Source organism: Limanda limanda, chromosome 4 (genome assembly GCF_963576545.1).
Source record: "Limanda limanda chromosome 4, fLimLim1.1, whole genome shotgun sequence".
Lineage (NCBI taxonomy): Eukaryota > Metazoa > Chordata > Actinopteri > Pleuronectiformes > Pleuronectidae > Limanda > Limanda limanda.
Window position 1 is genome coordinate 4,144,131 of NC_083639.1, and position 13,908 is coordinate 4,158,038.

A 13,908-nucleotide genomic window follows, 5' to 3' on the forward strand; every position below is an offset into this window, starting at 1 on the left:
ATCCAAAAACCTGGACTTCATCTATACTGATGGAAGTTTCCTGACATTAAATTGAAATAACCATCTGTACAGACACCACCCACTGCCTGGTCTGTTAAATATACATTAACTGAATCTTAAGCCTGTGCAGCATTCAACATGTTTGACTGTCAAAGTGGAAAATATGGATTTTCCATCCTAACATTTCTGTAATGTACATATTATTAAATGAATGAAAATGTGTTCAAAAACCCATCGTATGTATTAGTCAAAAGGAGAGTAAAGCTTCTGACAAGGCCCCAGAAGACACCTGCAGGGAAACTAAGAAAGTGCAAATGCAAAATTGACCAGGCTTTAATATCTGTTTGATAAACAAAGACATGAAACACAAGTAGTTTTTAAACTTTTAATTTACAAAAAGGCACATGACTATTGGACTATTCAGCTGTTTTGGCTTCCTCTGGATTTGGAGGCTTTCTTTTCAGAGGAATAACATAGATCCCATTCTTGGCATCTTTTAGTCTCCACCATCGTCCCAACCTGAACAGAAAGAGACAGAAACTGAGAATCAGAGGTATTCACACCAAACAGACTACATGTGAAGATTTGAAACAGACCCCAAACGGGATCAACGTTTGTTTCATGACCCCACTCTCTTTTACAGACTGAAGTTTCGAACTGTGACAAAGAGATCAGACGATGTCCAAAAATAAACCCTGGTTTTTAACCCTCATCCTGCAGAGTTTCGAACCTTTAAACAGATCAGTTGTGCGACAAGACAGAATCAATGTCGATCAGACATCAAAGGAAATACAACCTAATGTTCAAAATATTGTGCAAGATCACAAATAAAAACTCTCAAAAGAAATGTTCAGCGTCACCAAGGAGGTGACATTTTTATCCCTGTCTGTTTGTTTAGTTTAATCAGCAGGATAGCGCAATTTTGATTTCCAGGAAACTTGGAGGAAGGATGGCACATGGAACAAGAAGGAACACATTACATTTGGCAGCGGACTTGGGAATGTTTCTAATCACTGTAATTAACATTGTCAGATAAGGCGTTTATTGACATTTTCCCTAGTTTCTGAGGAAATACTGGGTCTTGATTTCAAAATTGTATTTAGAGGACTGATATATACGAGTGTGTGCGATGTGGTGCTGATCCAAATAAAAATCTGTATGTTGTGGACGTAAAAAGTGGTTTCATAGGGTGCTAGGATATTATCAGCTGCTGTATGGTAACTAATAGGGCTAAAACCCTGTAACAGTTCAACAGTTTATATTATCAAATAGTTTTAGAACTATGTCCAAGCAAACAATTTGGATTTCAGGGGGACTGTTGAGCCTTGGCGGGCGTATGTGCTCTACTGAAGCCAACCTAATATTTGACTGTCAAGTTTGGAGGTAGGCCTGAGGAGACTGGCCGTTTGAATTCCTATTACAGAGGGAAATTAAATCTTACTTTATCCTTCAGGATACGTCCAGAATGTCCACTCTGATTTTAATTACAGTGCTTAAATAACTTTAGGAAGCAGAAAACCCCTCATAACAAACAAAATCTAATTAAAGCAACATTTAGGAGTCGTTTAAATTAAATTAAGGTCAGATTCATGGAGACGTGTCTGAATTTATTCATCAAATTAAGAGGATAAACTGTCCTTAAAGGTGACTGATGTCGTCACATTCAGGGTAAGTGAGCTGCCTGGATGTGTAGCATGAAATAAACTGACATAGAATAAGTACTTTTCTGGTGAGTTCAGCAATATGACATATACATTAATCTAGTCTGAGCGGCCAGTCGGTTCTGTGCTGACTCTTTCTTGAATGATGTTTGTTTGACAGAATTGAGAGAAGAAGATCCATCCATCCATCATCTATACCACTTGTCCTCCTAAGGGTCATGGGGGGGGGGGGCATTGTGGTCGCCTGCCCATCACAGGACAACCCTTCACACCTATGGTCAATTTAGAGTCTCCAATTAACCTAACCTCAATCTGCAAGTCTTTGGATGGTGGGATGGAGATTGTCTCTACGAGAAAATCCATGCAAACATGAGGATAACATGCAAACTGAACACAGAAAGACTGCAGCAAAACCGGGATTAAGAACCAGGAGGCAACAGTGTTAACCACTGCACCATAGTGCTGCCCTATTCTCAATTCAGGAAATGAAAATATATTACCATCCAGAAAAAATCTCACCAACTTTTACCCAGTATAAATAACTACCGAGTTTGAGTCTCTCCAACTGATCAACACTGCCATCCAGTGGACATTTCCGTCACCGACAGTGAGCCTGGGACAACATTAATAAGCCGACAGCAACTTTACAGACAGTTACTATGGAAACATGACCATTAAGTTCAGTTACCTGTGCTCCTGTCCAACTCCTGCCACCAAGAACTGACCAGAGCTCGAAAACTTCAGACTGTTGACAAAACCAGACTGGCAACAAGAGCAGATGGAGAAACAAAATGAGACATTTTGAAAATGCAGCTGATGTGGCTGCCAGGAAAGCGTATATGAATAATTATAAATAACGTGAACTTAGTTGAAAACACATCTTATGTAAACATGAGCATTTTAACAAAGAAGAGGAGGAGGTGGGAGCTTACCACCGGTACAGTGAAGAGACGCTCCAGCCCACGGTAATTCTGGCCACACTTCCAGATCTGTACATGTGAGTTGTGTGAACCTGTACAGAAACAAAAATTGTTACTAAAAGACAGCATGACAGTGCAAGTACAGCTTAGCTACATATGAGTGAAACAACTGTCACATTTACAAGTATGTCAGACACTTAAATAAGTAAATGTATAAATTATGTGGATTACGTTTTATTCAAGAAATAATGAGAAGTTAATTGAAAGAGTCCTGGACATTTTGATGTGTTATAAAAAAGCTTGTGAAGAGGACTCTCACAGCCACAGGCACCTGAGGCGGCGGTATCCGAGTTGTGAAGCGCCGCCACTGAAGAGACCCAATGAGGCTGCTGCAGCCCCGCGTCACCATGGCAACCGTGCGCCTTCTTCACAGTGCTGAGAGGCTTCTTCTTGTTGACACTCCAAAGAGACACAGAGCTGAGGCCGTGCATAAAATTGAGAGAGGGCAACATGAGTGGATCTGTAAGCACGGTGAGGTCACAGACAATTAAACTGCAGCTCGCGTCTTACCCATCATCAGCTCCTGTGATCATGTGCTCTTCATTTATGAGCTGGATGCAGTCGATTGAACCCCTGTAGGCGGACAGAGTAATAAAGATGATGTCAGTCTTTCTGTATGTATCGTACGAGTGTCAGAAGTGTCAGTTAGTCTCAAAGGACCAATGCAGAGAGAATTATTGATATGGTACAAGATATTAAATAAACACTGGAGACACCTCGTGACTTTTACCACCAAGAAGGTTCTGTTTTAATCTGAGTTTATCTGTATCAGGAGCCGGATACAGAGTTTTTTTCACTTTCTTTAACGTTGCAAGATTGGATGTTTTTGAAATACTTTGTTGATTTCTAAGATAATAATTCGTGGAGCATAAAGTTTGAAAAGATCTGGCATATTTAGGGGACTGATATTTACGTTTGTCTGCAATTTGGTGCAGATAGATCTATTGCCTGTAATTGTGGTTTCATGAGGGGACTGTTGGGTCTTGGCAGAGGCTTGTGCTCCACTAACTGCAATTCTAATTACAGTTTGTCTCTCTGGCCTGTGATGGAACCACGAGCAGAATAAATATTAGGGTCCTAAAAATCTACATTACCCAAGGGTGTTTTTGTTAAATTCTCCAGAAGATGCGGAGATATTCATTTAAAAAAAACTTCCTGAAGAAGTGATTGTGTCTGTTGTGAACCTTCACTGATTTAAGATCTTTTTTTTTACCATTTACGAACCTGCCAGTACCCTTAACAAATGTAAACTGGTTCCACACTGGTTTAAACAAGCTTGACTCAGAAGCACAAGCAACAGACAAAGAGAGAGACTCACTCGTGGCCATGGAAAACAAGCTGGGACTCCTCGGCTATCTTCCACACCCTCACGGTGCGGTCCCGTCCTCCTGTGGTCACACAGCGCTCGCGGCTCAAACTGTCCAGGCCTGTGATATTATCCTGATGCCCAAAGCTGCAGAGAACCACAATCACAGTTACATTCACACAATCAAGAGGAAATGCGAGTGTTAGCAAAGATTAATTATAAGTTACTCACAGAGTCTCCACATATGCATTCTCATCCACGTTCCAGACCTTGACTGAGCGGTCATGAGATGCACTGTACAGATCATGAGATCCCTTCCTGAAAGACAGACCCTGAGAAGAAAGAGGCAGTTTATGGTTCACAGGTAAACCTCAGATAGAAGATAAAAAAAACATTGAAAATATTGTTAAATGGGAGAGAGAGGGAGGGAGGGAGAGCTTACCGACACAGGGCCTTTGTGTCCTGTGAATTTATAAAGATGTTTACAGGTCTCTGCCTCCCAAATCATGATCAGTTTGTTCATGTCTCCAGTCGCCTGAAAAGATGTGGAGATAGTTGGTCTTAATACAATATGAGGAAGCTCTGGGCTACAGTGGTTAAATATTAAGGTTTTCCAAAACCGAAAAAAGCTGAATATATTGACTGAACACAACTCACCAAGTATTTCCCATCTGATGATATGGACATGCAGAGGATGTGGGCTGTGTGTCCGACATGCCGATCCTCTGTACCCTTCCTTCCACCGGGTATCGTGTGCAGTTTCTTTCCGCTCTCCACATCCCCTTGAGATGTATGAAAAAGGAAACTGAACACAGGCTCTTAAACAAACTATAAGCTTTGGCAACTATTAGCTTTATAAAATGGCTTTATAGGATTTCATTGTATACTAACACTTAATGATGGAGCAGTCTTTAGCAGCAGAGAAGATGCACTTGTCATCGGGGGTGATGACCAGACAAGTAACTGGAAGTTTGTGTCCTCTCAACAAACGGATCTCTGAAGCATCAGGTTGTACGAGCTGAAACAGAAAGATGGAAAAATCAAATATAAAAGGCCATTTGTTTATAAACTGTTTTTTACCAAGATAAAATAACCGAGACTAGGAATGTCATGAGAACCGATACTTCGGTACCAAAGTATATAGGCTTGTGTGTGTGTGTACATTGCGTGAGCAGCCATTGAATTATACATAACTCATATCTCACAATTTTACTACATGCCACTATTCTGTTATATAATGTCAATAGTCTTTTCTTTTTACTTATCACCTGAAGGCTACATAGCCACTTTTGTGTTTTGCGTGTTCAAAAAATGTTAATAAAGGAGTGTGTGTTGAAGTTAATGGGACATCCCTAACCGCAGATATTGAAATTCATGTACTTACATCTTTGGCAATAAATCGCTGAAGTTTTCCTTTTTGTTCAAGCTGAGGAGAAACACATGCACACAAAGATAAATAACATAGACCTGTGAATGATCTTAAACATTAAATCCAAAATCAATGACAAAGGAGTTTATAACCACAACCTTCACTCTGGAATATAAATCATGCTATACACTAAAGAAACAATGTGACATTTAGCGTGATGTTGACAGATGTGAAATCTTTTGGCCATATCGTCCAGCCCTACTTTGAATATACTGGTTTATCACACTTACCACTTCTTCCTCGAGTCTACCTGCGACCAGATCCGTCTCAAAGTCTTCTTCTTCTGCTTTATTCTCATCTGATAACGAGAGATATCACACAATAAACCAACGCCTGCACTGACCACACCATTAGATCTGAGTGCCACATGGAACACACGAGTTTACCTGCTTCCTTCAGCTGCTCCAGGTACAGTTTGGCTAACCTCAGCTTCTTCTCCTGTGGAGTCTCCCCATAGTCGTTCTCCTCGACCACGGGTCTCTTCCTGGAGCCGATGGGGCTGAGCACACGGACACAACAAGTTCAGAACAGCTAGGGAGCAATAATGAATTCATATATATATATATAATAAAACACATGAGGAAAATTCACCCTTCATTTTCAGAGTCGCTGGAAATCTCCTCGTTGTATCTGGCGTTGGTTTTCTTGTCTCGCAGTTTGCTCTTAGCCCCGGGGTCTCCATCAGCCTGCAGCAGGAGGAAACACCGGTGTTAAAGTTTTATACGAACAATACGATAGCTCTAAAAAAAACTGTGTAAAACGTGTGTGAAATACAGGTTACATCCGGCGAGTCAAACTGCTAGCTAGCTCCCTTGTGCTAACAGTTGTGCTAACTTACTTTTCGTTTCGGCGCCGCTATAAGTTTCCCCTTTCTTGTTGACTTGGGTTTGTCTTTCGACTTTATAAAAAAAGACGACATATTAAAACGAGGCGCCTCAAACTACACCAGTTTCCTCCACAAGTCAACACAGCTCTGAACCCACATGGGTACACGCCAACCAAACTAGGCAACGCGACCTGCTTCAACTCAGGCGCTGATTGGATGCTGGAGACGGTATCTCCCCGTTGTCCCGCCTTTTGGTCAAACTGTGCGTTTTCATTGGTTTAACTTACAATTTTCCGTGAGCAGGAAACTGTACTTGGTAAAAGTCTTCCCCCGGGGAATAAGTTTCCGAAAATTAGTTCCGCACACAATTGTAAAAAATCTAAACACGGTCATAATACAAACATGTGCAGCCTCCGCGGTGAGAGATAATCTCAACATTCAGCATTTCGCGCATATTCAACCGCAAATGATTTGCGTGGATGTTTTAATTCGGCCGTAATTGGAGGAGGATCCATGTAGTGTACTACTGCAGTAGTACTACTACTTCCTCTACTACGCAGTATTTTTTGGTTTACTGCGCTGGCTTTGTCCTCAGTGAGTGTCTTCACGGTTTGTCCCTGAGGTGGAGCCGAGCTGCCAGGTGAGACTCCTCTCGACCCTATAATGTCTCGGTAATGTGCTGGAGGACAGGTTGTGTCCCTCGTTGTCCGCAGCTGGAGGCTCGGGAGTCCGGGGGACATTGGGGGGGTTTGGATGCGATAGGAACTAACTTTTCATCCTTGTCTCTCACGGATGAGTTTAAGATAAATCGTGAGTAAAAAGAGAGAAGTGGAAAAAAAAGTTGAGCTCAAAAAGTTTGATTTCAACCTGTGCAGAAAAAAATTAAAGATGTCTGAGGAGTCAGCTGACAACCCATCCTCCTCTCTCCACAATCTCACTTTTCACTTTTCTTCTTTTTAGAGTTTTCCATCCTCATGCCACCCAAGCGAGGCGCAGGGACGAGCCAAGCACAGCTGCCCATGAAGATGATAAAGGTCTGTCCAGATGTGGCGGAGTTTGACTGCGATCCAGAGGTGGAGAAGTATGGGCTGCCCGAGGAGTCCAGCTACTCCCCCTTCCACAGCAACGAGGTGAGGGTCTGTAGTGGGTCAGGGTCTGTAGTGGGTCAGGGTCTGAGGTGAGGGTCTGTTAGTGTGTCAGTGAGCACATCAGCCTCGCCATCTTCATTTCAGAATCAGGTTTTATTGGTAAAGTGGCTCTCAGTGTGCTTACACAGAATACACATCACAACACAAAACAATACAAACAGTGCAACGGTCTAAGAAAAGAACGAAGCAGGAATGCCTATATACAGGAGCTGTGAATTGTAACACAACAATAGTGCAAAGAAGTGGAGAGTCCAAGAAGTGCAGGGATAGATAAATATATTAAACGGTATGAGTATGACGGTTATACAGTAAGGGTGAAATAAACAAATTTCAAGTGTTGATCCGAACTGTTGTTCCCGTGTTGCAGACCGAAAACATTGAGTTTGACGAGGAACACATTTCGAGTCCGGGAATCAGAACAGACACCATCAGTCTCCTCATGAAGATCGAGCAGCTGCAGGCTCAACTCAAATATGAACGCAGATGTAGGATCCTGGCCGAGAGGGAGCTGAGGGAGATGAAAGGTGGGAACGGATGGTTTCTTCATTTATCAATTAATGTGTTCAAAATATACATACATGTGTCTGTTGAAGACACACAGATGGTGACTCATTTTGATCACAGCTTTCTTCCATCATCAAATTCAACTTTATTGTCTGTGTACAGGGCATAGATGGTCGTTTCTCTGTGATACACACAAGTAGATGGAACATGGTGTCATCTCTGTCATACTTTTGTAAATGTGGTAGATATTATATTATAATGACACAAAGAGAAGGTTGTATTCCCTCAATAAACACATAGTACACATGTTGCATTGTCAAGGTCGAAGCCTTTTGAAATGAAAAAACTTTGTTTATAGAAATTAAAGTTATTACTTTGATTCGGAAAGTACAGTGTAGTTTGATGCTAGTTAATTAACTTGCAATTAGATAAATAATAAATAAAATAATGCATTATAGTGCATTAATTAACATATTTTTTAAATTAATTTTCCAATAATCAATGAATGAATATTAACATGGATTTCAGTGGAGTTTTTCTTTCACAGACTATTTCCATTCATATTTCTTCAAATTCTCCTGAAATTTCCATCTCACATATTTGGAGCCTTAAATATGAAAATCTAAAAATCTGGCCCAATCAAATCCATTTAGTTTTTCTCCACCAAAGTAACAAGAGGTAGAGACGGTTTTCCAATGAACATCTGGACTGTGTGACACAAGATGTTTTGAGAGACTTGTGGTTGTTCTGCAGAACTAAGATTTATGATCTCAGCATTCCTAAAGCAGCTCACGCTTAGACTGTAAATATAGAATGGAATGATTTAAACGATTTAAAGAAGAATAAACAGCGTCAACATTTCTAATCTGACTCAACACTTTGCAGAAATGAACACTCTCATGATGCAGATGAGGCACACGGCCCATGAACTGCGAGTCACCCTGGATCATGTTCTTCAAGGAGGCGAAGCAGGAGTTGAACCACAGAACTCTCAAGATGAAACCATCTCTTTCCTGGCTGAGCCTGAGATGAGAGCAGTTCATAACATCCCAGAGGTCAGAGGTCATATATTCCTCATGCTCTAATACAATTTTGAGAGGATTCAACTTGTTCACTGTCTGTGCTTCAGTTTGAAGATGTTCTTATGATCAGATTCACCAACAGCAGACCGCATGATAAAAAGGATGGAGTCAGAATCATCTGTGTTATTCGTGGAACTCATATTTTCTCTGTTTTCCCTCAGGACGACAACAGCTTTCTATTTCTTGCTGAGAATCTCCGAGTACCAAAAAACCTTTATGAGCGCATCGCAGAGATCGCGGACTACAAAAAATACACGTCAGCGCTGCTGATGATACTTTTCGACAGAGAAACATTGGCCACGCACTCCCTGCAGGGCCGGAGGAACACCTTCACTGGAGATGACTGTCACAAGCCTCAGCTACCACCGGAGATCCTGAGGAATATAATTGGTAAGTTACAGAACATTTGGTCATCATTGGCTCAGTTCAGATCGGATTTTAACATCCTGTGATCCGATCACTCAAACCACATTCAGAGGTGGTCTGGGATTTATGAGGCCATATCCTTTTTTTGCTGTGTAAGCGTGAAAAAGAGGAACTTAAAACGCACGGCTTGTGATTGGATCTCTCAGGACGGATGTTAATACCCGGTCTGAACAGGGTCATTTAATAGTAAGCGCACAGTGCTGCTGTGATATATTTAGTGTTGATTCAACAAAATTGAGATTGAAACGAAATAATGTTTATTTTTCCAGAGCACGTGGCCGTCAAGTTCGGTGTTGATGGCAGCCAAATAAAGACTGCGATACGCACAAAGTTGAATAACGAGGACAAACTGTTAAAGAAGAGGATGGGTTTAAGTAAAGCTGAAAACAAAGTGATGATCGATCAAAGCTTTTGCCAAGATGCGTCACTCCTGCCTGAAAATGAACCAATGAGAAGTGACTCTCAGTTATAGTATTTCAAGTATGTCTTTATTTGTTGGTCTGCTGGTTTTCGTGTCTGGTAGAAACGAGTGACAGATTATCTTTGTTAATCCACTAGTTTATTCAGTAATGGAATCTAGTCTTTGTTGTCAATTGTTTTTTAACTATTAGTTTTTTTTCGTTCAGGATTCTTCATTTTTTTACTTTGACAGTTGTTGTTGTTGGTTGTACTGTATGTTCAAAAAGTGTGAAGGTTAGTGCGGTGACCAAATGAAGTATTTGGACGGCACTATAAAATATCATGTGGAGTCGACAATAAAACGTAATTTCAGTTGCGTTAGTACGTGGCTGTGTCTAGATGAGTCGATCACATTTATTCAGCCGATGTGTGGTAACGTAGGAACTGTTTGAAATGATAGAGATCTCGTTTGTACCTTGTTCTTTACAAATTGTGCAATGCATCAAGTGATCTTGTTTTTGAAGAATAACTTTTGTAGTTTTAGAATAAGCCAGAAGTGATCTTCCTGCTTCCACTACGTCTACTACTCTACTTCTCTGTTTGTTGTGCTTCACCATGTAAGGGCCAATAAACCTTTGGATCACTTGAATCCGTCCGTCTGTGTATTGTGTTCCATCAGGAATGTACTTTTACTTTTACCGGGACCAGCAGATGTCACTGCTGCGCTCTGTTTACACCATAGACTGTATATAAAGGTTTACACGCCCTGCAGGGATTCATCCAATGATCTATCCCACTTCCTAAAGGGTGTAATTGATTTTATGGAATAGGATCAACACCATCTGAATAATAAAGTCGTTTGTGTTAGGTTTGGATTAGGGTTAGGCATTCAGTTGTGATGGTTAGGGTCCAGGGAATGCAATATGCCAATGAGTGTCCTGACTAACATAGAAGTACAAGCGTGTGTGTTTGAGTGTGAAATGGTTGAACGAACCAAGCAAAACCAAGCCTCTCTTTGGAGAAGAGAATAGAGGAGCGTGTGTGAAGACAGTGGACAGTGTGTGACAGTCACAGCCACACACTGACTGATGTAAGAGAGAGAGAGAGAGAGAGAGAGCATGTGTGTGTTTGTAGTAATTCTTGTTACGTCTTAAAGGTGCAGTGTGGAAGATTTAGGTGAAAGGGATCCATTGGTTTTCACTAGTGTGTTTCATCAAAATTGTACCAATTGTTTTCTTTACCCTAGAATGAGCCCTTTATATATAAAAACTTTATATGAACATCAGGAGGGGGTTCTCTCTACGGAGGCTGCCATGTTTTTTACAGTAGTTCAAACAGGACAAACTAACACCTTTTGAGTTTTTATGAGAACTGAAGGCTTCCACAGGTTCTCTCTCCTGTTTGGAAGAGGAGGGTGAGGTGAGAGATGTTCAGCTGCAATGTGCAACTTCACCACTAGAGGTCACTACATTCTACACACTGAACTTAAGGCTCTTTTCCAGCATAAGCACTGACCTTATCAGGGCCAGTGGAGCTCATGGGGACCAGAGCTCGGTTTATTATAATTTATATAAACCCATATGTTAAAGATTCATAATGAATATGATTGCAAGTTGGTTTGTGTGTGTCTGTGTTTGTGTGTGTGTGGGGTGGATGTCAGATTTACAGTCATCTTCTCTTGAAAGATGCAATGTGAACAATCATCAACCACTGGCTCCTCCCCCTCCCTTCTTGCAAACCAGCTGTTCTGTCTCAGTGAACCCGCAGCACATCACCTCACTCTCTCCCTCCCTCTCTCTTTCTGTCAGCACCAGCTCTCCCTGGGGTCTCTTTTCAAGCTTCATTTGTCTGATTCTTTGGGGAAAGAAATAGCAGTTTTCATTAGAAGTTGCAACAGAACGACTCAGTTCCTGAGAGAGCTCTGTGAAGTGGATCAGCACTTTCTCCAGAGCTGGAGGCAAAGCCCGAGGACTGACCTCTGAGGATTCACAACTCGTCACCGTAAAGCTTCGGAAGGACTCAGAGGAAAAGTTTGTTTTGGTGGAGCTGCAGCCAAAATGTAAGAGGTACTTGGTAAGTTTTTTAATTCTTGCTAAGACAGAGGTGAGTCAGTGGTCGTGGAGAGCCAAACCTATTTCTTTTTTGCACTTATATCAAACTTACTTTGAAGAAGAAACATTGACATGAAGATAGATTGGTTTGTGATACTGTAATGAGAGTACATCAACTGTGCATTGCAAACCTCTGCAAAGTCCTGGAATATTACGATGGGGTGAGATTTTGACCTCTAATGAACTTGCAGACATTTAGTCTGTGGAGTTAACACAGACACAAAAATATTTAGAAACACTCAGAGGGAGCTAATGATATTAATAACCAATCGTATCTGAAAACAATAATCACGATTAACAGCTGTTTACCTTTTCAGCATCAGGACTAACAAGGCCAAACCTCATATAGTTACTCATTCTGTTAGTGGACAGAACAGGGCCCATATATCTGTTATAGAAATGTACTGGAACACATGCAATATGTTTTTCTTTCTATAAGACACTGTTTATATATCTTGGATTAATAAAACTTGCATTGTTATTTTCAGTTTCTTAAATTAGATTACACCTATTTATGTTTTATATACCTATTTATAAAATTATGTATTTGTTTGTCTTTGATATTAAAACAATATTGGTAGTCATTTGTAATACATAAATGTAATGAAACTGGTTGATAGCATAACTTGAAAAATACATCACAGAGTCGATAATGGGATTTTCCCTGTGTGAGGAATTCAAAATTGTGCATTATTCCATCATCCTCATTATAATTCTTTACATCTTTGTAAAATGTAAGGAACAACAGCAAAGGCGAAATGCACTGCATGTTTTTCTCATGAATTAATAATAAGAGGAGATTAAATAAATAAATAGACTGGCTGAGAATGATCATCCCCTCCGAAGCAAAACGTGGACGGAGCATATGCTGAGGCTGAGGCTGGAAAACGAGGACACCCTTACATAACGTGCATGGAATTGTACATGTTGTTGTTGGGGATAAATCTGAGAGCAAATGTGTGGCATGCCAATAGCTGTCCACCAGAGAAGATTACAGCAGGGGCGAGGGAGCATCAGTGGATCACTGGCACATGTATCGAGGACACAGCATCTTCCACAGTCGTTCATGTGAAACCTGATTATGTGTAGACAGGAAAGAAAGTGTAAAAAATGAGGCTGTTATATTCTGCATAGTGTTTAACATACAGTAAACACATGTATTCAGTCAGTGTTGTTTGTCATGAGAAAGAGCACAATGACTCGGGGTCAGACCTGGGCGGGTGAGAGGTTTCCTCTTTGATGGTGCGATGCAGGGTGACTCTGAACACATACTAATCAATGTGGCCGGCTCCCTGCAGCTGGGCTAAAACAAGCCCACTCATTATCTTTCATTTCAAAAGGACAGGGACGGACGGAGGAGAGACGGCGTGTCCTCCATGAATTATTCCTATTGATCAAGTCGCTCCTGCTAAACAGAGAGAGAGAGAGAGAGAGAGCATTCCCTCTAAAATATCCCCTCAAATACTTAGAACGGTTATTGATTAACCTCCCAACACCTTCAAGGTATATGTGTGTACTGTGTGTGTTCGCTTGAAGGTTATGATAATGCAGTGAGGATCTGTGGAGGTTTGGTAGGAGGAAAGATTATGAATAAAACTAACTTTCTGCGTGTAATAAGTTAAGATAAATTGAGTGTGTCATGTTTAGTGCAATAAACCAACAGTGATGTCTTCTCAGGAGGAGCTTTGTCTGTCCTGATGATGTCATTTCGCCGTCATTGTTATGTCGACTTTGGCATGCGTTGTTTTATTCTGCCTCAGACGGACACAGCTGGCGACTCGCTGGTGAACATAGACGAGCATTTAGCGACCAAATGAGAGCGAATGGAGATTGTCTATTGGTCATATATCGACTCCAAACCGTGGGCTCTATATGAAGATGGATGACTTCTCCTCTTCCTCCCACGATCCAGAAATGAAGCCAAAATATCCCAGTTACGAACGCTGCCGTCTCACATATTTGGAGCCAGAGTCTGCAGTAGCAGTCAGGGGATGAAAGGAAAACATTAGTTTCTTTGATAAAATAATATCGGAGAT

General features: G+C 41.1%; 2 protein-coding genes across 3 annotated transcripts; one reads left to right on the forward strand and one right to left on the reverse strand.

Annotated features, from left to right (window-relative positions):
- Positions 1-371: 371 nt before the first annotated feature.
- rrp9 (ribosomal RNA processing 9, U3 small nucleolar RNA binding protein) lies at positions 372-6,361 on the reverse strand. 2 transcript variants are annotated; one of them, XM_061069818.1, is made up of 15 exons: positions 6,215-6,361; positions 5,968-6,062; positions 5,763-5,875; positions 5,607-5,674; positions 5,332-5,373; positions 4,839-4,965; positions 4,605-4,729; positions 4,390-4,482; positions 4,179-4,279; positions 3,960-4,094; positions 3,152-3,214; positions 2,913-3,058; positions 2,594-2,673; positions 2,350-2,423; positions 372-519 (listed from the first exon to the last, which is right to left on the reverse strand). In XM_061069818.1, the coding sequence occupies exons 1-15, from the start codon at positions 6,293-6,295 to the stop codon at positions 417-419; spliced, it is 1,446 nt and encodes a 481-aa protein (XP_060925801.1). In that variant the 5' UTR covers positions 6,296-6,361; the 3' UTR covers positions 372-416. The 2 variants fall into 2 exon arrangements, with proteins under 2 accessions (XP_060925801.1, XP_060925799.1); XM_061069816.1 differs by having other exon boundaries at positions 2,901-3,058.
- A 212-nt stretch (positions 6,362-6,573) lies between these two features.
- Positions 6,574-10,410, forward strand: LOC133000193 (uncharacterized). Its single transcript, XM_061070059.1, has 6 exons — positions 6,574-6,842; positions 7,163-7,332; positions 7,718-7,874; positions 8,740-8,909; positions 9,098-9,326; positions 9,632-10,410. The coding sequence occupies exons 2-6, from the start codon at positions 7,177-7,179 to the stop codon at positions 9,832-9,834; spliced, it is 915 nt and encodes a 304-aa protein (XP_060926042.1). The 5' UTR covers positions 6,574-6,842; positions 7,163-7,176; the 3' UTR covers positions 9,835-10,410.
- Positions 10,411-13,908: the final 3,498 nt, after the last annotated feature.

What these genes read in the sequence shown, in the direction of transcription:
- LOC133000193 (XM_061070059.1), top strand. Translation starts at nt 7,177, where the DNA reads ATGCCACCCAAGCGAGGCGCAGGGACGAGCCAAGCACAGCTGCCCATG. An exon ending in GGAGCTGAGGGAGATGAAAG is followed by an intron (nt 7,875 to 8,739) that starts GTGGGAACGGAT and finishes AACACTTTGCAG; the next exon opens with AAATGAACACTCTCATGATG. An exon ending in CAGTTCATAACATCCCAGAG is followed by an intron (nt 8,910 to 9,097) that starts GTCAGAGGTCAT and finishes GTTTTCCCTCAG; the next exon opens with GACGACAACAGCTTTCTATT.
- rrp9 (XM_061069816.1), bottom strand. Translation starts at nt 6,295, where the DNA reads ATGTCGTCTTTTTTTATAAAGTCGAAAGACAAACCCAAGTCAACAAGA. An exon ending in TAGCGGCGCCGAAACGAAAA is followed by an intron (nt 6,063 to 6,214) that starts GTAAGTTAGCAC and finishes CTCCTGCTGCAG; the next exon opens with GCTGATGGAGACCCCGGGGC. An exon ending in GGAGTTGGACAGGAGCACAG is followed by an intron (nt 520 to 2,349) that starts GTAACTGAACTT and finishes CTTTCTGTTCAG; the next exon opens with GTTGGGACGATGGTGGAGAC.